Consider the following 27,385-nt stretch of genomic DNA (forward strand, 5'->3'; position numbering starts at 1 on the left):
TATGGATGGACCAAAGACATGACCAAAGGAAAGCAACACTCACAAATATTATTCCTTTTCCTACTAGATGAAAATGAGAATGTGGACAATACTATTACTACTAGTTACTGATTGCTTCATGACGGATGCAGGCAGGAAAGACTAAATTAGATGTGTATAATTTTAAAATTCAGAGTGAAGAGAAGTATTATCTACGTATTGTGAGACAGGTACGAAATGCCTAGTTCTTAGTGAGGTTCTAGAACTGAGTGTCAAACAAACTCTCAAGGATCTTGGGTAAAAAAATCATTTAACCAAGAGTCCACTCCTCTGTGTCTCCTATTTCAACAGTGAACTCAGGTCTGTCTTTCTTTTTGAAGCACTGACTTAAAAACTCATTGTACATAACCTAACATGTAACTAAGCTATCCTTACTTAACTAACATATTTTACGAGGGAAACGAGCCCCCTGGCTAGGTGATTGTGTTGGGGAATTTTTTTCATAAAACTTTTGGTAATTCTATTGAATTTTCCAAAGATTTATGGAAATAATCCCAATATTTTAAGGTTATGGTGTTACTGAACACCGAGTAGGTGGTTATGTACTGACCAAGGTTTGATTAGGCTAGTTTAGTAAGACTTGGTATTACTAAAATTCCTAACTAGGGGGTTGCCCCCTCTGGACCCTCAAAAGGCTTACTAATATAATTTAACCAATATTATTTTAGGGAAGGACCATAACGCGTTACATATTTAGGAGTATTTATTTATTTTTTTTATTACCTTTATGAATACTGAGAAACTTATTTATTTATTTTTTTTTTAAGTTTTCATCGCAAATTAAGTTTCCTGGAAATAGATAATTTTTGTTAGGTGATGCGTGTAAGTTTGATTAGGTTGAGTTAGGTCAAGTTTGGTTAGGATTGCCTTCTTTTAAGCTATCATGTCCATTCAAGTACCTTAAAATGACCATTTTCATGTTCCCCGCTCATAAACCCCGCTTCCCGACGAATCCCCAAGATCGTAGGGGGAAGAGGGAGAAGAGGCAATATGAAGTATTTCTGACGTGTCTCGTGTCTCTCCCGGGTCCAAATTTCTTCCGGGAGAAATTTGGATCAAGGAGAGATTTGGTACAACAACATCCTGTGCAGTAATCACAGGCCAGGTAACAGTCCTGACTTCTTTAGGAAGGCGCAAGTGAGGCGGATGACTGTAGGTTGAAGTGAGGGTTAGACGCCCCCCATCGCCAGCAGGTTGAACAGGTTAAAGGTGTTTACGCCCAGGGATAACAGCTGAGAGCGCAACATAACCCGGTGTGAAACTGTGAATGGAAGAGTAGTAAATCATTTGCTGCACCAACACCATCATCGGAGTGACTCGTATCAACGGTCTGGACTGCCAGTCAGTCTCCGCGGGGCACTGGCAGAAGGTGGATCACGAGACGTCCTCTCCGCGCACTTATCTGGTAAAACAACACAAGTCGTCTCCTAAAGCACACCAGAGTAGGGATTTGATGGGTGGGGTTAGGTGTGTGTGTAGGTGAGTGTGCTTGACGATCAGCTGAGTGAGTCCTCGTCAGTTGATCAGGTGTGTCCTTGATGGTGAGGGGTATCTGACTCGTCCTCAGGGTTGTGTGTAGGATTAGGATGTCATTTAACACTAAGGATTCAAGTTTGAGGTGAAAGGAGAGATAAGTGGGAGGGGGGGTTATAGAAGAAATATTAGCTTACTCATTTCCATTGATAATTTATTGGGAGATAAGGCCCTTTTTTTCCCCCATTAAACACTAATGTAATTTAATTATCATTCGAGGTGGGTCCAGTGTTTGGTTAGGTGTATGTGCGTGTGTGTGTTGTGGGGTTTTCTGAAGGTTACCTGCGTCATAATATTAGGGTTGCCTCGTTAGGGTCACTTGTGCTGTGGTAGCCAACACCTGAGTAAATCAAATAGGACGCAGTTTTTATCGGGCAATTTTGTGTGTGTGATTGTGTAGTGAATATTCGTAGATGTATGAAATGCTTAGTAATTTAGCAGTCAGTAGTCTCAAATTACACACATGACAAAGTCCATTCTCTTGATACTGTATGGTGTAGTATATCAAAGGTGGTGTGTTAGTAGGTCTGTGTTCCTTCCTTCCCCTCACCCCCACAGCTCCTGGTGGTGAGGGTAGCAGGTGTGTAGTTGTGTGAGCTGAATACCATATAAGTGACCTTGATTGCATGTATACAATAGCAGTCACAAATCAAGCCAACTTCTGCTATTATTTCCACTGTGATTTGCTGGGTTGGAAAAGAAATTTTTTTTTTTTTTTGTAAACCCAGACCACTTTTTTTGGGGGGGTTATTTTTTATGATTATTTTAAAATTTATTTTTATTATTTTATTTTTTTATTCCTCATTTATATGTAAATCAGTTTAAAGAAACAGTTAAAAAGTAATCTAGAGTGAAACAAAAGGTTTGAAGTGTTTCCCGAAATGCTGACAGTCTCCTCACAAACACAGGAAGTTCATGGTTTCTTAGATGAGGGGACTCAGATTGATGGAAAAATGTGAATCACTGCATGTGAGTGTGGTGTTGCATGACTTGTAGCCACGATTGTATATTACCTGCCTCACACCTGGTTGGCTACTCTTTCATAATTCAGCAGTGTGGTTCATAGTTGCCTATTCATATAATCAGGTGGGATGCTCAGCTGTACTGCCACACTCTCACAATATTGCAAGTCCTGCTGGGGGGGTAGAACAATAGATATACAAAAACTCTATTAAGGCAGCATATTATTATCATAATTATTTACTTTCTCTGTATTTATTTTTTTCTTTTATTGTTATTGATTGTTATTTTAAGTATTTTTTCCTTATATTTCAGGTGGGAGGTGACGGCAGCAGCCGTGGTGGATGAGAGAGGATGCCGTCATCACAGCTGTTTGCCGTCAACAACCTGGGCCGAGTGTTTGGCCTCTCCACGGATGAGGCGTGCTGGCGGGAGCTGGACTACCTGGGCATTGAGTTCAAGCGTCTGTCAGCACATGAGTCTGTCCTGTGGGCGCTGGGGGGCGACCACCAGGTGTATGTGTTTGTGTACGGCTCATCGGTGCCCATCAGGGTGTGTGAGGAGAGCTACGAGAACCAGGTGGGGTGGATGTGATTTGTGGTCTTAGTGATTCAAAGTACAGGTGAATCTCAGTTTATGAATGTGTGATCTTCCTGAAAAGTTAGATAAAATAAAAAGAAATAGTTTATGAGGAACTACTATAGATTTGAGATTTTTATTATTAAAGACATTTTTATATTTTCAGGTTATTTTGTTTTTATATTTATTGATTATTTAATTAAGTAATTAATTGACTTATTTATTTTTGACATTTTATAAACACAAGGACTGCACTTATGAATTGGAGCAAATAACAAAGTTCTTTCCTCTCTTTCCTTTTCTCCTTTTATGTAACCTTATTTACACAATTAACACACCTTTTTATTGCCCATCTCACTGTCTTTCACTCTGCCACTCTCTACATCCCTGTTCCTCCTGCAGCGTTGGAATCCCATAGAGGGTTTCACAGGGGTACTGCTCCCCTCTGACCGCCCCAACTTCTCTAGTGCTGATGGCCTAACAAGCCGTGTCCTCAGCACCATCACCCTGCCCACCCTGGCCTGGTCCTGGGAGTCACCCTGGCATCTGCACTACACCCATGAGGGGCAGGCACTGGAGAAGGAGGTGAGTGTTTTGTCATCTTTTCAAAGGTGGATAAACATTTTCAAAGAGGAAACAAGTGAGGCATCATGAGAGTATATATATACTACTATACCAAATGTGCCTACTCTATCAAAATCACCTTCTTTGGTAGGTTATCTGAACACTCCTAATGCAAGATGCCTCAAGTAATAATTTATTAGTACTCCTGCACGTGCAGTTAGTATATTCCAATTCCATCCTTCTTGATATATATATATATATATATATATATATATATATATATATATATATATATATATATATATATATATATATATATATATATATATATATATATATATATATATATATATATATATAATTTATCTTTTTATTTGCTTATTTGATTAATTAATTAATTTCTTTATTTTTTTTTGGCTTTTGCTCTTCTAAATTTTAACTATACCTCATCCTTGTTACTTTTATGTTTCATTTTAACACAACTAGTATTTTATGTATATTATTATCTGGTGCCATATGACCATAGTTGTTGTAATGCCATGGAAGAAATTTTTAACCACCACTTCACCTCAAGTAATAATTAAGTACTACATCATAATCTTGTTTTCCTCTCAGGGGTGGACATATGCCATAGACTTCCCGCGCACCTACACTGCCGAGAAACGCTGGAACTCTTGTGTGCGGCGGCGCAAGTGGGTGCGTTACCGTCGCTATGTTGCCCTGGACACGTGGTCAGCGGTGCCACCCATCCACCAGGATGCCACGGAGGAGCCCTTCATTGATGTAAGCGTGGGCGGTGGGGAGGTGCCGGGCGAGGACCCAGACCGCCTCATGGTGTGGGCTGTCACCGCATTGAACCGGGTGATGGTGCGGGATGGAGTGGATGGCTCGTGCCCCGAAGGCTGCCGCTGGACACACATACCGACGCCCCCGGACAAGGACGTGACGTCGGTGTGTGCTGGGCGGTCTGGGCGAGTGTGGGCCGTGACCTGGGATGGGAAGGTGATTGTGAGGACAGGAATCAACAGGGACTGTCCAGTGGGTGAGTGTGCTATTTGACAGTTCTCTTTTTTCATTTTCAGGTTTGCTATGATGTTAAATTTTAATGGGCAAAAAAAATTTTATTTACAGGGTGTCCCATGAGTTTCCATACATAGGAAAAATTATAAGAAATTATAGAATTATAGAAAAACATTTTTATTTATATAATATGCTCTACATGATTGCCTTTGTGTTGAAAACACATTTCAGTGCGTGTCCTCCTCGGCTGAAGAATGTTCTTACACATCTGGATTTATGCTTGTAATGGCATTTGTGATACCATATGTATGGAAACTTATAGGACACCCTGTATATGGAGGAGGAAGATAAGGAACATTTACTATTTTATGGCATTTAACATGTATTACATCCTGCAGGGAATGACTGGGTGGTGGTGGAGCCCCCTGAGGGTAGCCAGCTGCAGCAGGTGGCAGTGGGGGTGCAGGTGGTGTGGGCAGTGACACGGGACCATCGGGTGTGGTTCAGGCGGGGGCTGGAGGGGTCTGACTCAGCCTCTTCCTACAACAGCATCATGGGCACCTCCTGGCTCCTGATGGTGGGCAGTCTTAACAGTGTGTCTGTGGGACCCAATGACCAGGTGGGGGCTTGTTTGTATTTGACCTCTTTTTGTTTTTACACAGTTGATTCAAGCTTGAAATGATCCACTATTCAATTAAGAATCATCACATCTTTAGATTCATGAGTATTGTTTGGATATACAACTTTTTGGAATGGTGTGTGTGTGTTGCAGCTAAGACTGCATGTAGACCCTCCTGTAGTACCTATGCTTGGGCTGCCTCAAGGTGTGGCAGCGGTCTGCAAGTTGATTTATGTATATTGTGATCAGGTTTCCGCCCCCTCCTCTTTCAAGTGTTGTTATGTATGTGTTTCCATTTAATGTATGTGGATGTGTGTACCTTTGTGAAAGGTGATATTTGTGTGTGCAGGTGTGGGGTGTGAGCAGTGAAGACACCCTGGTACTGGTGAGGACAGGTGTCACCCCATCGGAGCTTGCCGGCCGCACCTGGAAGCCCATCAGCCTCCCCATTAGCACCTGTGAGAGTCCATCCAACAGTGGCCAAAGCTCCAGCACCAGCCCGCAGTCCAACGTATCGGGTGTGGGCAAGGTGACCAGCCCTGATACTGATGCACCAGGGGACATCAACCTGGAGGGTGTTGAGAAGGTCCTGGCTAGCCTGTCAGTGAAGGCCAGTGCAGAGGAGGAGGAAGAGGGGAAAGTGAAGGAGCAGCAAGAAGATGAGAACATATCAGGTAAAGCAGAAGGAGGAGAGAAAATAGATGGTGCATTGCAAGATGAGTCACTTGGTCCTCCCCAGAGCATGGTTGAGAGTGTGGATTCCCCCTCTATTGAGATCAAATACCCAGAGGACTGTAGTTCCCTTGAGTCCTCAGGCATGTCAGACCATGCAGGGGACTATGTGGCAAGCCTTTTGGCCAGCCAGAGCAGTCCTGTGAATGATTTGAAAGCCATACCAGGGGAGCCAGGTCAGCAGGAGGATTCCACAGCTCAGAAGTCAGCAGAGCAGCAGTACTTCCCACCAAGTAGCAAAGAGTGGAGTGAGTCTAGGCTGAGGCATGCCAGCAGCACCAGCTCCCAAGGGTCTCTGGGGCCGCTGCGGGGAGAAATGGGGGTGCTTAGAGAAGAAGGCCCAGTGTTTAATCTTCTGCAAGTGGAGGATGACCACCTGTGGCTGTGGGTAACAGGCGGTGGCTGCTGGATCAAGGCGAGCAACATGCCCAAGTGGTGAGGATGCACTGCTACTACTCTTCATTCAGACACACACACGGACACTCTCATCATATGCATACACAAAATTGTTACTGCTTTTAGTAGTTTATTTGGTCTCAAAGTACAATATATTATTACACAGGATCTTATAGCATGTTAATTAGTATTTTAGCTGTATAGTTAGTTGTATTTGTATTTATTTATTTATTATTATTATTATTTGATTTTTTTGTCTTAGATATTTTCATGAGGAACTCTTAACATCTTGCTTCTTTGAGGTGGTGGTGGTGGTTAGAGGGAGGGTGAGGTAGATCTGATGGGAAAGAGGCAGCCTGCTCAAAGGTCACAATAGGTTGTTGTCTGATTGGCTTAATGGTGTCGCCACTACATCAGTCAGTCCACAAGAATGGTTGTGAGAGTGAATATATTGTTGAACTCATTCCCTAAGGCTGTGTAGAAGTTTTGTTCTTTTAGCTGTAGTCTATTTATTGTTATTTATCTTGTTCTGTAGTACACAGTGTCTTGAGGAGGAGGTGGTGGACTGTGGTACATTTTAATGATATTTGATGAGTTGCTAGAATATTTTTACCCTCTAGCTGCTGTTATTTTGGTGTGGGTATGTTAGGACATGTATATGCTTATGTTTCTATGGTTCTCATGGTGTTCAGTGGGTACAGTGTTGTCAGTGGTTGTGGTGAACAATTATTTTTTCTGTGGCCTAAATATGGTTTACAATAAAGTCCACTTTTATTTGGATTTTTATTGGGAGTTCTACAACATTTTAGCCGACGAGCCACTCTGGACTGTGGCTTCGTTTTCTTTATTGATTTTGTCAGAACTTTAAGAAGCACTCCCTTACATATGCAAGAAGAGACCAAGTAATGTGAATATAATAAAAACTGAAGGTTATATGTAGAAGAAATAGAATGAGAATGTATCGATGTGCACACTGTGCCAATTCTCTGGTCACATATTAACAATACAAATATTCCCTGATTTTAGAAATAAGTTAATTTTTTCTTTATTTTTAAGTTATTATTTTCAGCAGTACATATGTTACAGATAACTTATATTCTTCCAGATCTCGTTGCAGGATAGTAAAATAGTGCTAGAATACAGTATAAACAAATAGATCTATAAATATATCTATATATGGTTAGTTCAGGTGTTACTGTGTGTGAGTAGCTGGAATGTTGCTCAGTGTCCCAACAAAACCCTCACGCCCCCAGGTTTGTAAGTGAGGGATCCCCGGTGCACTCAAGTGAACCGTGGAGAGTCAGTGTGCTGCAGCGGCTACGTCAACGGCACGAGGACCAGATCGAGCCCTTCAGTGGGTGTGTGGCTGACTCTGCCTTTGTGTGTCTGCTTGTGTGGAGAACAGGACCTTTTGTAGAGCTAGAGCTTATAGTCAGTCTGGCCTTCTGAACTGCTCCATGTGGGGAGTTGATCTTTGGTGAAAATAGTGATACTTTTCTTCTTTTTTAGCATGTTTAGAATAAGAAGAGATGTGCATGTTGATAGTGAGAGTGATGAGGAAGAACGACTAACTTTGAATTTGTTCTGGTGGTGTTTTGCTAGGTAGAACTTTATGTTTGCTTATATAAAATGCAGACCATTATGATTTACCAAGAAGCTCAGTATGAGTGAATGATACAGTACCTTGGTGATCACTTTTTAGGCTGTATGGTAGAAAATACAGTTGAGCTGATACCTCCCCTGTGTAGTATAAGACATTAAAGAGGTGACTCATCATAAACAGTAAGAGTGATGAGATTCTCTTGTATGGCCAGGTATGAAGAGGCAGTGGAGGGATCTTCCTGGGCCATCTCAGGTCAGTGCCGGTGGTGGGCAAGCAAGCAGTGGGTGCCAGCGAGTGTGGAGCTGGTCATGGTGGGGTCACGTCGGTCCCAGGTGAAGGACGCCACACTCCTGCTCCACTACTCTCTCTCTGCACCGGCAGTGGTGAGTCCTGCTGCTTTGGTGGCTAAAAAATCTGTTAGTTGTAGGTCATCTTGTGTTTAATTATGTTTGAAGGTTCCTAGTCATGATTATGCTACAAGTCAGCATGTTTCAGGTTTTAATGTTTCAAGTCTATGTTTCAAAACAAAAAAAAAATTTATTTATTCATCTGTACCTCATCAGGAAGAGATCTCCATTGGCTCCATCCTGCTGGTGGCCATGTGTGTGGACTCCTCAGTGGGCCGGTCCCTGGTGGCTCTCTATCACCCAAACTACCCCCTCAAACCCAAGACTCTCTCCTTCTCCACCGAGACAGAGGCCGAGGAGTGGCTCAACCACATTGCCTCGGGTGGGGATGTCTGGCCACTTTTATACACTATTTCTGTGACATTTCTATGATTTTGTAGGTGATTACAAATTGTGCTTCTGTAAGATGTCTCTCTTTTCTCTTATTCTTGTTTGTTGTTAGGATGGTCTTATGTTATTTCCTTGATATTATATGTGTGTGTGTGTGTGTGTGTGTGTGTGTGTATAGGATTTGAATCAAGCTCAAATTTTCATGTATCCATATTTACACAATTCCAATTTTGGTCTGAAGGTTGGGGATGTTCCTTGTACATACTACTTCCACCTTGAATTCATTCCACTGATTGCTGTGCCAGGAAAACTACATTTCCTCACATCTTTCTTTGCTCTTTCTTTTTGGTACAATTTCTTACTGTGTCCTTAGTGTTGAGTATGTGTGTGTGTGTGTGTGTGTGTGTGTGTGTGTGTGTGTGTGTGTGTGTGTGTGTGTGTGTGTGTGTTCTAAAACCAGTGTCTTCCACAGCTTGCAAGACATTCCGAGGCCACAAGAAGCGCCCCTCTCAGTATGCTGTGTGGGGGCTGACGACGCAGGGAAACCTTTATGTCCATGACAAGTATCTTACGGAGGAGGAGGTGAGTGTGTTGACTTGTTTTCCTCTTCTCTTTTATTTTCCTCCTCTCTTATCTTCTTTCTTCCATCTGCTGCTTCCTTCTCCACTTTCCTTCTCTGCTTTTTCATTCACTTGTTTCTTTCTCATTCAAGATGTATAATTTTCTCTCTGTGTTGTCATGTTTTCTACCTGCTCTTGGTGTGTTGTTTTGTGTTTCTCTTTTTCCTTCCTAACTTTAATTTATTTCTTATTATTCTTATCTTGTGTGTCTCCCTTCCTCCCACATAATTCATGTTTGTATTTAAATTTTTATGTTATCTTTCTCCTTTTTCATATTCTTATCTTGTGTGTTTCTCTTTTTATTCCAGAGATTTGTGTATTCATTTGCTGTTCTCATCTGACGTGTTCATTCTCTTCCTTAATTTTCATTTATATCTTATTACTCTCATATTCTCAGTGGCTCATTGTGCTAACATCTTTTTATCTGTGCATTTAGTTTTAGTATATATAATCAGAATTAACTCGTGTATTTTTATGAGATGATTTGACTGGTCTACATATGTACAGCTCAAATGGAAAATGGGATGTCGTCAGAGTGTCGCAAAGGGGAACTCTAAACACAAGATGTTTGCTCGCTACCTGCTTTCCTTGTGCTCCTCCGTTGCGTCCCTGTCAGAGAGGGTGACTATTTCTTGGTTCTGAGCACTCTCATAGCCTTAGTAACCACTGTATGAGGAGCATTGGAAAAAAAAAGCCCTTGTATGTTGTAGAAAGGTAGTCTTTTAAATCATCACCATTAAAATCATGAGTTTATATGATTCAGCTGCAGGACAGAAGCCTATCCCAGCCTTATCCAGCTGTTTCTGTCACCTACCTGTTTATTTTTGTGTAGTGTGAGACAAAGCAGCTTGTAATTGCCTTGTGCACCAAATGAAATATCCCTTACCAGCGTGTCTTGATATTCATTAATTATTGGTTAAAGAAGAACCATTGTTCGTAGGAGTGTTGCATAGAAAAATAGCCATTTTTAACTTAAAAGAAAATTACTAAAAAATAAAAAAAAAATAAAATAAAAAAATAAAATAAAATAAAAAGAAATTACTAAAAAAAATAAAAGAAAACACTCTTTTTGATTGATATATTTTCTATATCAATATTCTTCTTCTACTTTTAATTATTTAATCATCTGTAATTTTGGAGGAAATCTTTTAATCACAAAATTTTTTAAATTTCAATTTTAAAATTTTCATCTGATAATTGGGATATGATCCTTATTTAAATGTGTTTTTTTTTCACTGTTTGAGAGGCTAAGCAATGCGTCATCTACCATTGCATACCAGGACAGTGTGCCCGGTAGTGGAGGCTAGCCAAGACAAGACAGCCACATGCACACACTGGCATTCCCACTCACGTTTGGACATATTCCCTCACGTCTTATCTGAAGCACAAGACGTTTCACCATTATGGACAAATGAAAATGATTAGATGAATTTATTGTGTTTGTACAGAAATCACTGCATGGCTATGTGTATGACTTACTTTTTTCAAAGTTTTTGTCATAGAGATCTTTGATGTGTTTGCACTAGTATGTGTTACACATTTTTTTTTTTTTTCATGATTTAGTACGTGTAGTTTTGACTGCATGTGTTTATGTTGTGATTGTTTACTTTACTCTGTGTTTATGGCACACATTTGTATATCAAGACAAGTGCAAAACTGAATCTTGCTCACTTAACTATATATTGTGTATGAAGCAAAAACAGGATGCGACGTTTGTCTGTCGTCAAAACAAGATCTTGTATAGTTGACGTATTTACCAAATTAAGAAACAATCACTAAGGACATCATATCCTGAAAACAAGAGATAATGACAACAAAAATATACCTACACACAATATTGAGTATTACTCATGTCTCAAAACATGAGATAATCCCAGACAAAATGAGATCCTCAAAAGATAATAAAAAATAAATATGGTATTCCAAGCAATATTCATTGCATATGTTTTGCCTGTTTGTATCTACATATATTATACCAAACAGACATCCTCCTTCACTTATGGGTGCTCCTGTGTTTGAGGGTGGCATGTGGCCCTCAATGAAGTTTAATGTAGCCTTCAGCAAGTACCCTTCTTATTAATACACTGTCATAATACTATTTGTTCACATTTAATTTTAATGATATGCAGCAATATAAGATATATTATAATTGCTATTATGGCATATCATTAAAATTGTGGGTAAACTTTATATTATAGTTAGGTATTATACTGGTGAGTAGGCCATTCCATATCTGGTGTGTCAAGTTAGCCCAGGAAAGTGGTCTAGGGGTACATTCATAGTGTCAGGAATGCTGGCTGACAAACCTCACTCATTTTTCTGGTGTGACTCACTTGTTGACATTTATATTCAGCTGATCTCTTGTGGTCACAAAGGTTGCATGTTGCCATGGGGAGCACGATGATGTGCAATAGATTAATTACTACACATATTCACATTAAAGGCAATATGATGCCCTCATCACACACTGACCCTCTTATTTGGTCCCCCACCCGAAAAGATAGAGCAACACTGCCTTAAAGTGTAGTACCCAGGATGAGGCATTTGCTACACTCATATTCACAAGCATTCCCTCACATGGCCTTAAACTTCACTTTCTGGCCCTCCCTGCAGCTGCGTCTGGAGGCTCGAGTGTCCCACAAGGAGCTGGCGGTGGGTGAGGGGGCATCGTCAGCCATCCTGCTTCTTGACCGAGGGTTCCGGCCAGGCTGCTTTGTCTCAGTGGTGGTGGAGATACATGAGGGAGCTGACCAGTAAGTGGCTTCCCTCTTTTGCTCCGTGTTTCTGTGCTTTCTTTCTTTGTTTTCACTTATTTTTTTTTATCCCTTTCTGTGCTTTATGTTTTGATTTTTCTTCTGTGATTTTTTTTTTTATGTCTTCTTTTTCTTTACCTTTCTTGTGTTGTCATTTCCTTGGTTTCAGTTTTCAGTTTTCCTGTGTTGTCTGTTTCCTTGATTCAAGTTTTCATTTTTGTCTTGATCTTTTATTGTTGCCATACTTTCTGTTTTGCTGTCTTGATCACAATTTTTTTTTCTGTTCTTTCTTTACTCTTTTGCCATTAGCTCCTTTCCTTGCATTATTGTGCATGTATAATTAAAGCTGTGTGTAAATATACTTAATGACATTTTTGAATGATTGCCAGTTCCTTATTTCAGTTGATGTTTGCTTTTCTTCCCTGTCACCTGTAATTAAGCTACCTTATGTTTTTCAACTTTATTCCAGTGAGGACAAGTTACATATAAATATACCTGAGAATGCAGTTTTGTGTGATGGTCATTAAAGATAGCTTGTTTTGTGTGATTACCATTCTCCCCATGAAGGTGAGCATCTGTTGTACATATTCCTTTCTCCACCAAAGGTTCCATGTCAACCTTCAGACAGGACGGGGCACAGATTGCAACATTGCCATCCATATCAATCCCAGGTTCTCTAAAAAGGTGAGAGGAGGAAAGATCACCTGCAATACTTGAAGCTGTGAATAAAGCCTTTAGTAGCTGTGTAATTAGTAGGAAAGAGTTTATGCTAGATTGAATAAGAAGTGAGTTGAAATTGATTGAGTGACTGTACTGCTGCAAGGTTATGAGGGATAAAGGCAAGTATTGTTTTTGTTTCAGGTTGCAGTACTGAACACTAAGAAGAAGGGTGTGTGGATGCAGGAGGAGAAGCAAGGCCTGATGAACATGACACCAGGGAGGCAGTGTGATGTGTCTGTCATGTGTGATGATGATGACTTCAAGGTGAGGATGTGGTGACATTTGCTAGCACAGTATAACTACACAGTAATTTTTGTTTCCTGGGCTTGGTGTGATCACATTAATTGTCCTGTTGTGTTTAGTAGGTGTTCTCTTGTGGGGCTGTTGGCATTGATTCCACAAAGTAATAGGGGAAGGAAAAGAAGATAGGAAGTGGGAAGAAGAGAATGAAAGAAGATGGGGGAAAAACAATTATAGGAGAAAATTTAGAAAAATTAAGAAAAGATAAAAAAAATGAAAGAGGAACAAAGAATGAAAAAATAAATAAAGAGACAAAAGACAAAGTGGAGAAAAAGGAAAAGTAAGGAATGGAAGAGAAAAGGAGAGAAAATAAAGCTGAGAATGAACCATCCATCACCGCTCTGTGTCCCCTGCAGCTGTCCATTGATGAGCAGTACTGGTGCAGCTTCAAGCACCGCCTGCCGCCCTCCACCATCACCCACGTGGCAGTGCGGGGCGACATCACCATCACCAACATCACCTACAACCACGGCGCGGTGAGTGCAGGGAGATGGTGCAGGTGGCATTGGAATTTCTTGACCCAGACAGATCAAGAATTGTATGACAGGTGAAAGAGTAAAAATCCCACTGATTTGGGAATATTGTCTTGCTAATTTTTTGATCAATAATTGCATAACATAAAACAGTAAATAGAGCCCACTGTTTACCACTAAATAAGAATGCTTTTATTTATTACTTATTGGCACAGAAGTATTCAGTGGGTTCCATCCTGCAGTGGAATGTTAGAGGCTGATTACTATAATCGTGATGACAAGTGAAACATCCTTAACTACTGGTGAGTGCTGTCTGTACCTTGCACCTCCCATCACACAGGGGGAGAGTCAGCTGACGGACTGGTACTGGAGGGGCGTGGGGGGGCATTTCAAGAGGGTGGAGAGCGGGGCATGTGGGGTGACCTGGGCCATCTCCTATGACTTCCATGTCTACATCTACACTGGTGCAGAGGAAGGGGGCCTCTGCAAGGGTGAGTGCTCCTCAGACCACATCACCACAACCACTGCTACTCTTCATGGTGTCACTCTCAGTGCAATAATTTGTTACCTGAAGACACACAAACATGGGCACACTATCACTGGAAAATTTCCTACTGCACACCCTGAATTTCCATCTTGTTTTGATGCGTGTTGTATATTGACCTTGTAGTTGTACAAAAACCTTCACTTGTTTATGATGTACTGGGTTATATGCATCTGTTTACCCAGATACAGAAGTGGAAGACCTGAAATTAACAACAAATAGTCCCCACATCACCTCACATTAATGTTCTCTGCTGACCAAGGCTTAGAAGTTGCAGAACATAATGTCATATTTCCTCACATCTGACCACCGGCAGGCAGCAGCACCAGTGAGTCTGGGGACCGCCTGCTTAGTGACACCCGGCACATGTATGTGTGGGAGAACCAGCGGTGGAACCCGGTGACTGGCTTCACCCACCGTGGCCTGCCCACAGACCGCCACACCTGGAGTGACCAGACCGGCCGCCACCACCGCCCCAGGGAGAGCATCCGCCTGCCCTCGCGCCACTGGTCCTGGGTGTGTGTGTGTGTGTGTGTGTGTGTGTGTGTGTGTGTGCGTCATGCAGTTATGAAATATGAGTGAATCTTGGTTTACAGATGCATTATATTTCTCCAAAACTTTTACCAGTGAGAAATTTGTAAGTTGGGAACTGTAACTGATTTAAAATTGTTCTAGTTGATGTGTTTTTTATTATTTTTAGGTAGTTCTTTTTAAATCCCTCCTTCCTTCCCTCCCTCTTGTGGTCTAACACCCACACCACTCACCTAGACTCGCCCTCAGACAAGCGAGTAGTTTCAAAATCCCTCTTTCCTTACATCTTCTGCTCTGACACTCACCCCACTCACTGCAGACAAGCGAGTGGTGCGTAGACTACCACACGCCTGGGGGAGTGGACAAGGATGGGTGGCAGTACGCGACAGACTTCCCCTTCAACTACCACTGCCACCGCTATGTAACGGACTTGGTGCGGCGCCGGCGGTGGTTCAGGAAGTGCCGCATCACCACCTCAGGACCTTGGCGCCAGATGGAGAAGGTGGCACTCATGGATATCTCTGTCTCTGTGAGTTTTTTATATTTTTTTTTATTCTTGGATTTAAATTCTTTTAGGTGTTTTTCATTAAAGTGTGATTGGGGACATTAATTTTTTTTGGCAGTTATTTTATTTATTTATTTATTTATTTATTTATTTATTTATTTATTTATTTATTTATTTATTATTATTATTATTATCATTTTTTTTTTTATTTATTTATTTTTTTTGGGGGGGGGGTGGTGAAAGTGTGATTTGATAGATAAATTTTTCCTTAATCTTTTCCCTTAATTTTTTCTTGGATATTATTTTTTCTGTATTTTGGTTAATGTGTGAATGGATAGATGAATTTTTTTCACTTGATTTTTTCCCCTTTTTTTCATGGATCTTTGCCATTCAGTTTAATATCATTTCATGGATTAATTTTTTCCCCTTAATCTCTCTCAACACCATGTGAATAAGTGGTAATAGTTGGTAGTGGCATTAGTGGCAGTTGTATTGCTGTTAGTTCGTCCTTCCTTTTCCCTTCTGGATTCTCTTTTTGAATGAGACACTTTGCTTTTAGCTTTCAAATGAGAGAAAAATATGAAAAGTGTCTTCTATAGTACCATGTGAAATTTAATAATCAAAGATAAAAAGTAGCCATAAACAAATGACTTTTTTTCCCTTTATTTTGATAGCCACTGTGTGCCAGTGATGGAACAGTGCCAGTGTGGGGGGTGAGTGTGACAGGGGAGGTGGTGGTGCGGCTCGGGGTGCTGCCAGAGTGCCACCAAGGGGATTCCTGGACACTGGTGCCAGCCGAATGCCCCATGATGAGTGTCAACGCCGGGGTGCACTCCCACAGTGTGTGGGCCGTCAGCAAGGACGGCCGTGCTCACCTCAGGCTGGGGGTGACTCCTGGCATTCCACAGGTAGGTAGGAGAGAGAGAGAGTATACACATTTCAATTGTCTGCATAAGGTGGGAACTGTTGCAAGTGGATCTTAATAAATAGAATCATATTGCCCTTTTCTTAATTTGCTATTATGAATTCAAATTAAGAAAAATTGCCTTCAAGTATTTTTGTTTTTGAGTAAGAAAAACTTAAATTAAGGGTTAAATTTTTTAAATATATGCCCAACTCATAAAGCAAGACTCACATGTGCTTTTTTAATTGTGAATTCTACTGCATCTTCTTTCTTCCTTCCTTATTGGACCTCACACCACCTCATCCTTGCAGGGAACACAGTGGGTGAACGTGGACTCCCCCGGACAGCCCCTGGTGGAGGTGGCATCAGGGGCTGGGGCCGTGTGGGGGCTGGACCGAGCCGGGAACCTGCACCGCCGCACCAACGTCTTGCCACTGTTCCCTGAGGGAACTGGCTGGGAGCTGGTGTGTGGTGGGGTGATCAGCTTCAGTGTGGACACCATTGGGTCCCTGTGGGCAGTGTTGGAGTCATACAACACTGACAACGGGTCAGTGCAGGGCGTGATGGTGAGGAGGGTGGGTATCACACCATCCTGCCCCCTTGGCACTGGCTGGCAGCACACTCTGGGAACAGGATGGAGTGCCGTGTGTGCCCGCATGTCTGTGCCCTCCACTTGTTCCATCCCAGACAACTAACTAGTGGTCCTCGTCTCCTTAGTGCCAGTGTCATCTGCTTGACAAGGCGTTACTCATGGCAGCTAATACTCCCTGTTGACTCAGTGATCTGTATTGTTTCTCTCTCTCTCCTCCCTCACATTCTTCCTTTCCTTTTTTGGTGTATAGAAGTGGATTGGTTTAGCCTCTCCTTTCCATCCCTCTCCTTTTCCATCTTCTGGGCAAAGTAATTCTTGCTTCTTTACTTCTTTCTTTTAATTTTTCCTCTTTCTTGTGTGTATGTATACAGTAATTATGTTCTTGTTATGCTCTACTCCTTTTCTGCTCTTTCTTTCTTTCTTTTTTTTTCTTTTTTTTCTTTTTTTTTGTGTACATAAATGGACAGGGTTTGCCTTTCTTCCAATAGTTATCAGGCATTTATCATGACCTTGTATTGCCAGCTAGTGTTTATATGTAACTGTGAGATGTAAAAAAAGCTTAGAAACTCATCTTGCAATATTTTTTTAACTCAGGTGTTAACAGACACACTAATATTAATTACCAACAAGCAGATGACTTTGATGTGGTGAAAAAAAAAGGTCAGTATAGAGAGATACTGTACCCATAGAAGTGTTTTGAAAGGTTTATGTAGAATGTAAGGTAAAGCACTATGTAACTAGCACTATATTTAACTTTGAGATATATGTTCTTATGGAAGAGTTGCATATCATCATTGTCTAAGGCAGCAGTGAGTCACGTGGCCTGAGAGCTGTGTGTGTGTGGACTTGTATTGTGCCTCAAGACATCCTTTGTAAATTGTGATGAGTTACCAAGAAAGAAAGTGCTCAGAAAATGCTCATAACTTGTGCTTGTGTGGATCTCAGTCATGAGTATGTGTTGCATCTGTATACGTGTATTTTTTTGCATGCGTGTAAAGAAAGATAGAGGAAGAGATTTTTTTGAAGGGGAGGATGTGGTGTTGATAGTAAAGATCTCTGCTAGTTTGTGTGTCTTGTGTATTAGTAATATCGAGAAAGTTTGGTAGATTTTGATATTAGCCACGTTGCGCATGCTTGTGTAATGCTGTCCTTGTATTTAATGAGTTAGGTTAGTAGGGAGTGAAAACTTCATGTGGTTCTGATAAACTTCTAAACTTCTCAGAAACTGTGATACATCTTGCCCGATTATATATATTTTGCTCACTGTGTACATTTTTTTCAGTTTAGTGTAGTGTATTTGATGGGTTAAGGTTCAGACCACTACACTAACTTTTTACGCATACTCTCTTGTTAGTACTCACCTGTTTATAATGTTCGAACAAAGCTGACTGGTCTGTAGGGCTTGTATTTATTCTCTCAAGATCAACTTAGTGCATTGCTCACCTATCCACCTCACCTATGTTGTCCATTCACAGTGCTCACCTATCCACCTCACCTGTGTTATCCATTCACAGTGCTCACCTATCCACCTCACCTGTGTTGTCCATTCACTCTTCCTCCAGGTTGTATGTGTTTCATGTGCCATTAACGACTTGCTCACTAATGCATTTATCAGTCTGTTTAGCATCCATCATGTGCTTTGTCTGGACATTCTCACCAGTCATCTCACAAGCTTGAACAGATAGTATTCCCATAGGTAGTACTCATCTACCCTCCAGATTTCCATTTTTGACTTATAGGGTACTTCATCCAAGGCCATGATAGGACCATGCATTCTCTCTCTCTCTCTCTCTCTCTCTCTCTCTCTCTCTCTCTCTCTCTCTCTCTCTCTCTCTCTCTCTCTCTCTCTCCTCTCCTCTCCTCTCCTCTCCTCTCCTCTCCTCTCCTCTCCTCTCCTCTCCTCTCCTCTCTCTCTCTCTCTCTCTCTCTCTCTCTCTCTCTCTCTCTCTCTCTCTCTCTCTCTCTCTCTCTCTCTCTCTCTCTCATATATAATGGAATGACATGAAGTTGTGACTCATACTTAAATTCATTAAAACATCTTTTTGTACACTTACATGTAAACTTCAAGGAATACAAACATCATTTTTCATGTATTTCCCTCGTATCTCATCATAAGGAAATATACCAAGCACAGAAATGTGAAGTGTTGGAGCAAGAGTGACACAGCCTGGAGACAAGCTGGCAAGGCAAATATGCTTTCTGTCTTGAAGTACAGTTTTTTGTGGTGACTTAATATAGCTGAAATTTTTTTTAAATTCCATATTTTTTAGTAAGGTCATCAATCATTTAGCGATGACTGGTGTTATGTTGGTCCCTGTTGATGATCTCTGCTGTGAAATGTGAGACAAAGAGACAGACCAAGCACTCTTAGTAGTATAGATGGTGCAGCATCTCTGAAGAGGTTGTGAGATTTGTTGCCATTCCTTACTCCCACCCCTTATATATATATATATATATATATATATATATATATATATATATATATATATATATATATATATATATATATATATATATATATATATATATATATACCTTAAGCTTATTAACTCTTTAACATTCCTTCCAAATATTTATAGCTGCTAAAAAGATCTATGTAAATACCATATAATATATTTGCATTTTTCTAGAGCATCCCTATATGAACTGAAGCCCTTTTTTCTCAAGCTTTTAATGAAGATACATTATAAAGTATCTGAATGTTATTGTGACAGGATTGATCAGTGCATTTCTCAGCACTCAAGGTCAGTGAAGTGTGTCCTTGGAAATTTTCAATATGTATATACTTAATGGTATGTTTCCAGCTCACAGGGAAGCATAGTGTAGAGGCAGGGAAGCTCAGTGCTGACTCAGATATGGTGATCCTTGTGGTCTCCCTTGTAACATAAGTAGCCTACATTGGGTGTCCTGTCAGAGTTTGAATTTTGAGCTGCCTCCTCTCGTGTCTTCACCCTTTAGATACCTTCACCCATTCACAGTTATTCACATCCCATGGCAACTACCATTGCAACTTTTGTGGTTTGTGTTTCTCAAGACCTGACTGGATCTAAAGTGGCAAGCTGGGAGAGGAAGCAGCCTGGGATGTACTCCCCCCCCTAACAAATGAATAATTGCCATAATTTGTTCAAGGTATGGATGCAAGTGTACCTGGTTTATAATGTGCTGTTTGCAGATTGACATTTGTGCTTTGTATAATAGGGATTTCAGTTTGCATGTATGTAAGAGAGAGAGAGAGTGAGTGATTGTGGTTGTTAATTTGATTCACATTATTGTAAGATATATTTTGCTTTAATTTTACTCACAATATGGAGGCATTTGAAGGACAGTATTATGGGGAAAGTTTTTGCACACACACACACACACACACACACACACACACACACACACACACACACACACACACACACACACACACACACACACACACACACACACACACACACACACACACACCATAAAGACTCACTGCATGATATGTAAGAATGAAGGGAATGTTACCTGATCACGAGCCTCTATGTGACAATAAAGACCTTCACTATCCGCGCGTGTGTGTGTGTGTGTGTGTACATGAGCTAATGTGATAATATAATGTGCGTACTGTAGTGTGTTAGGTATGTTTAGTGCATTATAGTCTTTGTATTATATCAGGTTAGTCTTCATTTTTCCCTCGTCTTTATACTGACTGTAGGCATTATCAGAGTTCTCCATTTACCCACGATGAGATTAAAACATTTTTATTCTATAATGAATTGTTTTTATTTTACGAACAATAGCTCTTATGGTGAAATGACAATGGTAATAAATAAAAGAGATCACAGATAGGTCACTCATCCTAGCAACTTTCAGTGTGGGTGAAATCAGACTAGGTTTGGTCATAAGGTAACATTCAAACCTAACCTGATCTAGCCCACCCCAAAAATTGCTGGAATGGGTGATCTAAAAGTGCCTCATTAATAGTCTATGGGTTTCAAGACGCCCCTTACCTATGATGGCACTGCTGGACATAAAAATATATTTCGAGATTCCCCGAAGGAAGTCAATTCTTTTTTTTTTTTTTCAATCCTTTATTTACAATAGCTATGTCAAAAGAATTCGTACGAAGACTATATATACATGTATCTTTTGAGATGTGGTACCTTACGTATATGTGCAGGATGTCCCGCGAGTTAAAGTACATACTTCGGCAAAATTTACGAAACAGCACAATTTGACGGCACTGAGAAAAAAAAAATATATAATATAATATAATGTAATATAATATGATATAATATAAAGGAACATTTACAGTGACAAACACCGGGCAGTCATGAAACTGGGGAGTTGCCAAGTATGTTTAAAAAGTAGCACTTAACAACCACTGTATTGCTGTTACCTGTATATTTTCTTCACTGACACATACAAAAATTTAATCTGTCATTTGCTAAGGCTTTGACTGCGTAGATTGTATAAGAAAAATGATCACTTAATGTTGCGCGGCGGCATAAGCACCTTAACTCGCGGGATACCTTGTTTGTATATATATATATATATATATATATATATATATATATATATATATATATATATATATATATATATATATATATATATATATATATATATATATATATATTATGGCATACATATTGTTGTAGAGTAAAATGTACTGCACTGTTAGGAAAGATGTCTATCTTTAAAAGTTACGGTAACATCATAAGTGCCTGTGAAAATGTTTATTATAACAATAAAACATAAGCAGAAATTTATATTTATAAAGAGTAACTGATGGCGAATTATTAAGAAAAAAAAAAATAGTAGATAAGGCAGTTTTAAGGCAATATTGTGATTGGTCCGCGCATGGACAATCGGACTAACGGACGGTAACCATCAGTTCATTTATGAAGTAAGCCGAGGGAGGACGAAGGACCGCGCGTTCGTGTTGATCTTGGGTATTTAGATATCAAGTGTATAAATTACGTATTTCTGGTGTTTTCTAATATTTTACTCTTCTGTATGAACGCTGTTCTCTATGGAGTCAGTGGAGTGTGTATGGAACAATAACAGATGGTGGTGGGGGCAGTGCATAACAGTGAACAAGACGGCTTGAAAGAAACCTGCTGCGTGTGAAGGAATGCCGTGTGGACGGTGAGTTGAATTTTAGTCTTTAAGTATTTATAACATGTATTTACTCATTGTTTTATCCGCTGCTCGTGTATTTTGGCACTTTGTTCATCCGAGCCGTGGAAAAATTGACTGGGATTCCCGCCTTGCTTGATATTCATTGATGTAGATGTGGCCGCGCATTTCTCTCGCGTATTTTATCTTAGCGTTGGTGCCAAGATGTTCAATTAGGATAGGATGTATAAGGATAACAAGCGTGTGTGTGTGTGTGTGTGTGTGTGTGTGTGTGTGTGTGTGTGCCGCTGTTTGTACTAATCTTGGCACTTAACATCGACTAGACAGATTTCTTCGTACGAACTCATCCGCAACTAAAGCTACACGTAAATGCGCCTTATATTTCTACATGCGAAGCTGTCTACTGCTATTAAGGTTTGAAGGGGTGCAGTGTTACCAGCGATATATCACAGCTGTGCCTCTAGCGTTGGCTACATTGAGGATACACTACAGTATTACGTCCTGTTTTGTCCTGGGGTATCCGAGGTCACCGAATTAAGTATTTACACGTGATTATTATTGTTATTATTAATATTACTATCATTATTATTAAGTGTTATTAACTATGGACGTTATGACTCATCGTGCGACCCTCTCAGGAGTCAGGACTAATTAACCTGCACGGAGTAGCGTAATCAGGTACATAAACAAGGTCAAAGTACACAAGTAAACTTAGACTCCTCACACACAAATGTTTCCGTGTGTTTGATGTCGCTCCATTCTGGAAACATGGGACTGTTCATACGAGCACCAGCATTCATGATGTTATGCGAATACTCAAGCTAACAAGACGTCCAATGGCGAACATCCTCAGCGGCAGCAGTAACAGCGGGACTCCTGACACCAGTTTCTGTCGTGCACACAACACTACGGGCTGCTCGTGTCGCATCCTTCAGACGAGCAGCAGCTGACAACCAGTCATTCGGTATGTATTGCTTTCGAGTTTTTATGTAATTGTCACATTTCATTGTACACATTTTGCATACGTAGCCTAACATGACTTAATTAAAATGAAATAATTGCAGAAAAAAGTGACTCGATGCCAGGCCACCACAACAGAAAGAGGCAGAGACACGCATATTTGAATCCTTCCATTGAAGAATACAAGGAACATAAGACTTCCAGAAACAGTTAAAGACTTTGGTGTATGACCTTTTTCAAGTCTTCATACGTGGAGGTAAATGCACCGTATGAAAGTTTGCTGCTGATTACAGAATGAACCAACCTCTTATTCTATTTTCCCTTCTTCTCGTTGCCTCTTGCTATGTAGACAAATATAACTTGCTTCTTTATTCGTTTAGTTTTGAAGAGATGGTGGCACAATGAAAGTCGCGTTTGTAGACACTTGTATGAATGGGCTGACACGCAGTGCAACTCTAGGACATGTGCACTTGTGTGTGAAGGGGAGTCTTACATGTGTGTGGTCTGCGTACTTCGAAACAAGGAGAAGGGAAAGGATGGAAGGAAGGCATGCAAAGTTAACCAAAATATTCCAAACATCTTCAGTCAATCAACAGTCAACCTTACGAACATTGTAACAGGAGTAAACATTCTTGGTCCAGTTAAACAAAGGTATGGCAACAGTACACCACGCGCCATCTTGTATTTGGCTACGGAAACTTGGAATCATGTTTTCTCAACCATCTTGCTGAGGCCAAATTCACATGCCTCTCAGCTTTATATAAACCCTTCAGGATGTGACATTGAGCCTCTGTTTCTTGCAATAGAGGCCAGAGGGCGTTAGTGCTTCTCTTTACAGGCGAAGATGAGAGATGGAGAGTACGTATGCAGTCTCTCTCTCTTTCTCTCTCGCTCTTTCTCCTCTTCCTTCCCTTTTTATTCCATATCTTCCACGGTTACTTCCTTAATCATGGCCACGATCTCGTCCCGGTTCATGAAGTAGTAACTGGGAAGCTTCTCGCGCTGTTTGTGTAGTTTGGGAGGTATTAGAAGGTTTGGTAGTTAGTGGCAGTGCAGCAGTTAAGAGATGATGGTAGTTAGAGGATTGTAACAGCAAAGCGTATTGGTTTGGTTGTTACTGTCTAGCTACTTTTATTTTACAGGTTGTCCCGTAATTCAGAGAGAGAGAGAGAGAGAGAGAGAGAGAGAGAGAGAGAGAGAGAGAGAGAGGAGCTTTAGCTATCTACTGTAGAAAATAAGTAGTACAGTAGCAATTATCATTATTTTCATTATTATTATCGTAAGTGTTGCTAGTTGGAAGCCCATAAGATACACATGACAAATATTATACTACAAATAATGAAAGTACTCACCCACTGACAGGACTATAACTGCTGCTGTGGGATGCTTATGGACAGACACACGAACAGATAGACAGGTCGACAGGAAGGTGTTTATAGATCTAGATGAACACATACGGAGGCGGACATGATGTGTGGATGTACAAAGTAGTTAAACAATCGAGCAGTGAGGCTGGTTGGCAGATTGGCAGGCAGATAGACAAACAGGCAGTCAAACGTGGAAGCAGCAGACAGTTAGACATAAACAAACAAGTGCTGTGGACTCTTAAAAATTAGTCAAGGGAAACATTCATGGGAGAAAAACGGAGATGGAAAGATAGATTGGGGAAAAAAGGATGCATAAAATAGACTAACCAGCTGCGTAATTTTTTCTCTACGCACCATACAAGCAACCTGGCAGCAACGTGTACTGTACTCGTAACGGCTGGATAGATAGCCATGGCTCTACTGGTAAAATATTGTGTGTTGATGGAGGGATTTAGTTTCTTCGTATTCCAGACCAAAGGGGCACTGCATGTATAAGTTGTCAAGGCTTCACTGGTAATGTTCTACTGATGAAATATTGGGCGCCTCTAGAGAAGAATTCATTAAGTGTCTTAGTGTTTCAAACCAAGGAACCCTACGCGAGATTCCACGGGCAGAATATTGTGTCTGTCGAGAGAACGATTCAGTAAGTGTCTCAGTGTTTCAAACCAAGGGGGTATTGCATGTATAGACTACACAAGGTTCCTCTAGTGAAATATGTGTTGGGAGAAGATTCATGAAGTGTCTCAGTGTTTCAAACCAAGGGGGTGTTGCATGTATAGATTACACAAGGTTCCTCTAGTGAAATATGTGTTGGGAGAAGATTCATGAAGTGTCTCAGTGTTTCAAACCAAGGGGGTGTTGCATGTATAGATTACACAAGGTTCCTCTAGTGAAATATGTGTTGGGAGAAGATTCATGAAGTGTCTCAGTGTTTCAAACCAAGGGGGTATTGCATGTATAGACTACACAAGGTTCCTCTAGTGAAATATGTGTTGGGAGAAGATTCATGAAGTGTCTCAGTGTTTCAAACCAAGGGGGTGTTGCATGTATAGATTACACAAAGTTCCTCTAGTGAAATATGTGTTGAGAGAAGATTCATGAAGTGTCTCAGTGTTTCAAACCAAGGGGGTGTTGCATGTATAGATTACACAAGGTTCCTCTAGTGAAATATGTGTTGGGAGAAGATTCATGAAGTGTCTCAGTGTTTCAAACCAAGGGGGTATTGCATGTATAAACTACACAAGCACGCTAACGGAACAGTATATACATGTAAATCTGCGCATGCGCCATACCGTACTAACTACAGAGTCTACAGAGTCACGCCTGCTCCTATGTAGACGTGGGGACTCTCTACCATGTGTACCTGTGTATGTATGCTGGTGTCTGTGTGTGTACGTGTGCTGATAAGTGAACTTCTAACCGTTGGTGCTGTTGCTTTGTTGATCTGCCTGTTGTTAGGGAGGAGAGGGGGGTGAAGGGGGCATGGATAGCTGAGGGAGGACAGATAAGTGGTGAAAAGTTAGTATTTTCAGAAGGGAGAAGTAGTAGTAATAGCAGCAGCAGTAGTAGTAGTAGTAGTAGTAGTAGTATGAGAGAGAGAGAGAGAGAGAGAGAGAGAGAGAGAGAGAGAGAGAGAGAGAGAGAGAGAGAGAGAGAGAGAGAGAGAGACTAAAGTACTCAGTGTGGAGGAACAGTGGAGAGGACAGAGGACAGACCAAGAGGGGGAGTGGGAGGAGGGATATAAAGGGGTGAGAGAGCAGATTTTCGAAGGGTGGAATTGGGGAGGTTATCAGGGAGGGGGCGAAGAGGGGAGGATGGGGCTCGTTGTAGGAAGGGCACCTCCTCCATCATTGCTCTCACTTCCTTGGGGCGAATGAAGAGAGAGGAGGGGGTTCTTCCCCGCTAGAGAGAGAGAGAGAGAGAGAGAGAGAGAGAGAGAGAGAGAGAGAGAGAGAGAGAGGCCGACTTCAGTGCTATATTTACTTAGTTATACAGTACATACGTAAAGTTTATAACACACACACACACACACACACACACACACACACACACACATTCATTCATTCATTCATTCATTTATTCATTTATTTATTTAGGTAAGTGCTTCTGAAAAAAAGTTTAATATATACATTTGGTTGAAGATGTTTAGTTGACACACACAAACAAAGAAACACACACAGACACACACACACGTTAGGGAAACACAAACAAGGGTGATGAGCTGTGATTGGTGTTATGAAGCGAGCGTTAACGGGGGATTTAAATGGGATGTTAGGCAGTTTGGGGGTGGTTTGGACAAGGTAGTGATGGGAGGGGAGGGCAAGGAGTGATGGAGCTGGGAGAGAATGGGTAAGCTTAGGGAAGATAATTGGTAGCTGGAGATGGTGGGGGAGAAATATATAATTACTTAACATTTAATTTGGGTCAGGATATGCATTTAATTTAGATGAGTGCTTTCATTCCCAGCTTGCTAACGAAGTGGGGTGGAGGAGCAAGGTGTGGCGTGACGTAATAGGAAGTATGAATGATTTAATAGCTCACTGGAGGTAGGTATAGAGTATGAGGTGAAGAGGGGAGGGAAGGGGCATGTATGGGGAATGGGGAGAGGATAGATGATAGGGGTAGAGAGGTGGACAGGCATGAGTGGTAGGGGGGGATGTATGAGGTGAAGAGGGGACCGGGGAGACATGTATGGGCGATGGAAAAGGATGGTAGGAGGCTGACTGGTTGACTGGTTGATTGATTGACTGGTTAAAAAAAGGGGTGGGGGTAGACGCCGATGGTAAGGGGGTAGGGACACAGGAAGGAGTGGAGGGTGTATAAGCGCAATGGTGACCAATGACCTTACAGCGACACTCGTGCTGGGGTGTGTAATAGCTCACCAGGTCACGCATGGCCCGTCGTGCCCCCGCCTGCACCAGCACCTTGGCCACGCGGTCCACGCCCTCCACCGCCATAGCGTAGTGCAGAGGCGTGCGTCCCAGCTGTAACACACACACACACACCACAACGAGCCCTTATATCATCATCATCATTGTGTGTAATTCTCCATTGCTTTCCCCATCTTCACCTTTCATGTTTGCCTGTTGTCTTTCTCCCAACAAACACCTCAGACCTTCACGCATTCTCTAATCACACCCACACACTCATATACTCGCATCATCTTTCTGTCTATCTTCATTACCTGTTTTCTATTCTTATTCAACTATCTCTTTTATG

At 41.1% G+C, this 27,385-nt stretch overlaps 2 protein-coding genes and 1 long non-coding RNA gene across 12 annotated transcripts in view; 2 read left to right on the forward strand and 1 right to left on the reverse strand.

Moving 5' to 3' along the window:
- The first annotated feature begins 315 nt into the window (after window positions 1-315).
- LOC135115420 (tectonin beta-propeller repeat-containing protein 1-like) lies at window positions 316-20,177 on the forward strand. Of its 5 annotated transcripts, none has more exons than XM_064032202.1 (19): window positions 316-339; window positions 2,848-3,111; window positions 3,514-3,696; window positions 4,291-4,717; window positions 5,094-5,314; window positions 5,664-6,481; window positions 7,696-7,800; window positions 8,257-8,428; window positions 8,609-8,774; window positions 9,255-9,364; window positions 12,016-12,155; window positions 12,761-12,839; window positions 13,017-13,139; window positions 13,532-13,651; window positions 13,989-14,139; window positions 14,509-14,708; window positions 15,043-15,252; window positions 15,903-16,136; window positions 16,444-20,177. In XM_064032202.1, exons 2-19 carry the CDS (start codon window positions 2,887-2,889, stop codon window positions 16,825-16,827), a joined length of 4,068 nt encoding a protein of 1,355 aa, XP_063888272.1. In that variant the 5' UTR covers window positions 316-339; window positions 2,848-2,886; the 3' UTR covers window positions 16,828-20,177. The 5 variants fall into 5 exon arrangements, with proteins under 5 accessions (XP_063888272.1, XP_063888269.1, XP_063888268.1 ...); XM_064032199.1 differs by lacking the exon at window positions 316-339 and adding an exon at window positions 996-1,144; XM_064032198.1 differs by lacking the exon at window positions 316-339 and adding an exon at window positions 1,172-1,444.
- Window positions 20,178-20,764: 587 nt separating this feature from the next.
- Window positions 20,765-27,385, reverse strand: part of LOC135115421 (uncharacterized) — a 28,586-nt gene continuing 21,965 nt past the window's right edge. For 2 of the 6 annotated variants that reach the window (XM_064032205.1, XM_064032204.1), the window contains exon 17: window positions 25,928-27,150. In XM_064032205.1, coding sequence (XP_063888275.1) covers window positions 26,704-27,150 — 447 coding nt within the window. In that variant the 3' untranslated portion in view covers window positions 25,928-26,703. Of the gene's footprint in view, window positions 23,802-24,151; window positions 27,151-27,385 lie in introns of those variants that run through there. The other 4 variants (XR_010275991.1, XR_010275990.1, XM_064032207.1 and 1 more) reach the window with 4 other exon arrangements.
- Window positions 21,532-27,385, forward strand: part of LOC135115428 (uncharacterized) — a 62,729-nt gene continuing 56,875 nt past the window's right edge. Inside the window, exons 1-2 of the long non-coding RNA XR_010275992.1 lie at window positions 21,532-22,803; window positions 22,904-23,055. This is a non-coding gene — a long non-coding RNA (uncharacterized LOC135115428). The remainder of the gene's footprint in view (window positions 22,804-22,903; window positions 23,056-27,385) is intronic.

The sequence above is a fragment of the Scylla paramamosain genome, chromosome 29 (assembly GCF_035594125.1).
Source record: "Scylla paramamosain isolate STU-SP2022 chromosome 29, ASM3559412v1, whole genome shotgun sequence".
NCBI lineage: Eukaryota > Metazoa > Arthropoda > Malacostraca > Decapoda > Portunidae > Scylla > Scylla paramamosain.

What these genes read in the sequence shown, in the direction of transcription:
- LOC135115420 (XM_064032202.1), top strand. Translation starts at nt 2,887, where the DNA reads ATGCCGTCATCACAGCTGTTTGCCGTCAACAACCTGGGCCGAGTGTTT. An exon ending in CAGATCGAGCCCTTCAGTGG is followed by an intron (nt 7,801 to 8,256) that starts GTGTGTGGCTGA and finishes TTGTATGGCCAG; the next exon opens with GTATGAAGAGGCAGTGGAGG. An exon ending in AGTATCTTACGGAGGAGGAG is followed by an intron (nt 9,365 to 12,015) that starts GTGAGTGTGTTG and finishes CCCTCCCTGCAG; the next exon opens with CTGCGTCTGGAGGCTCGAGT.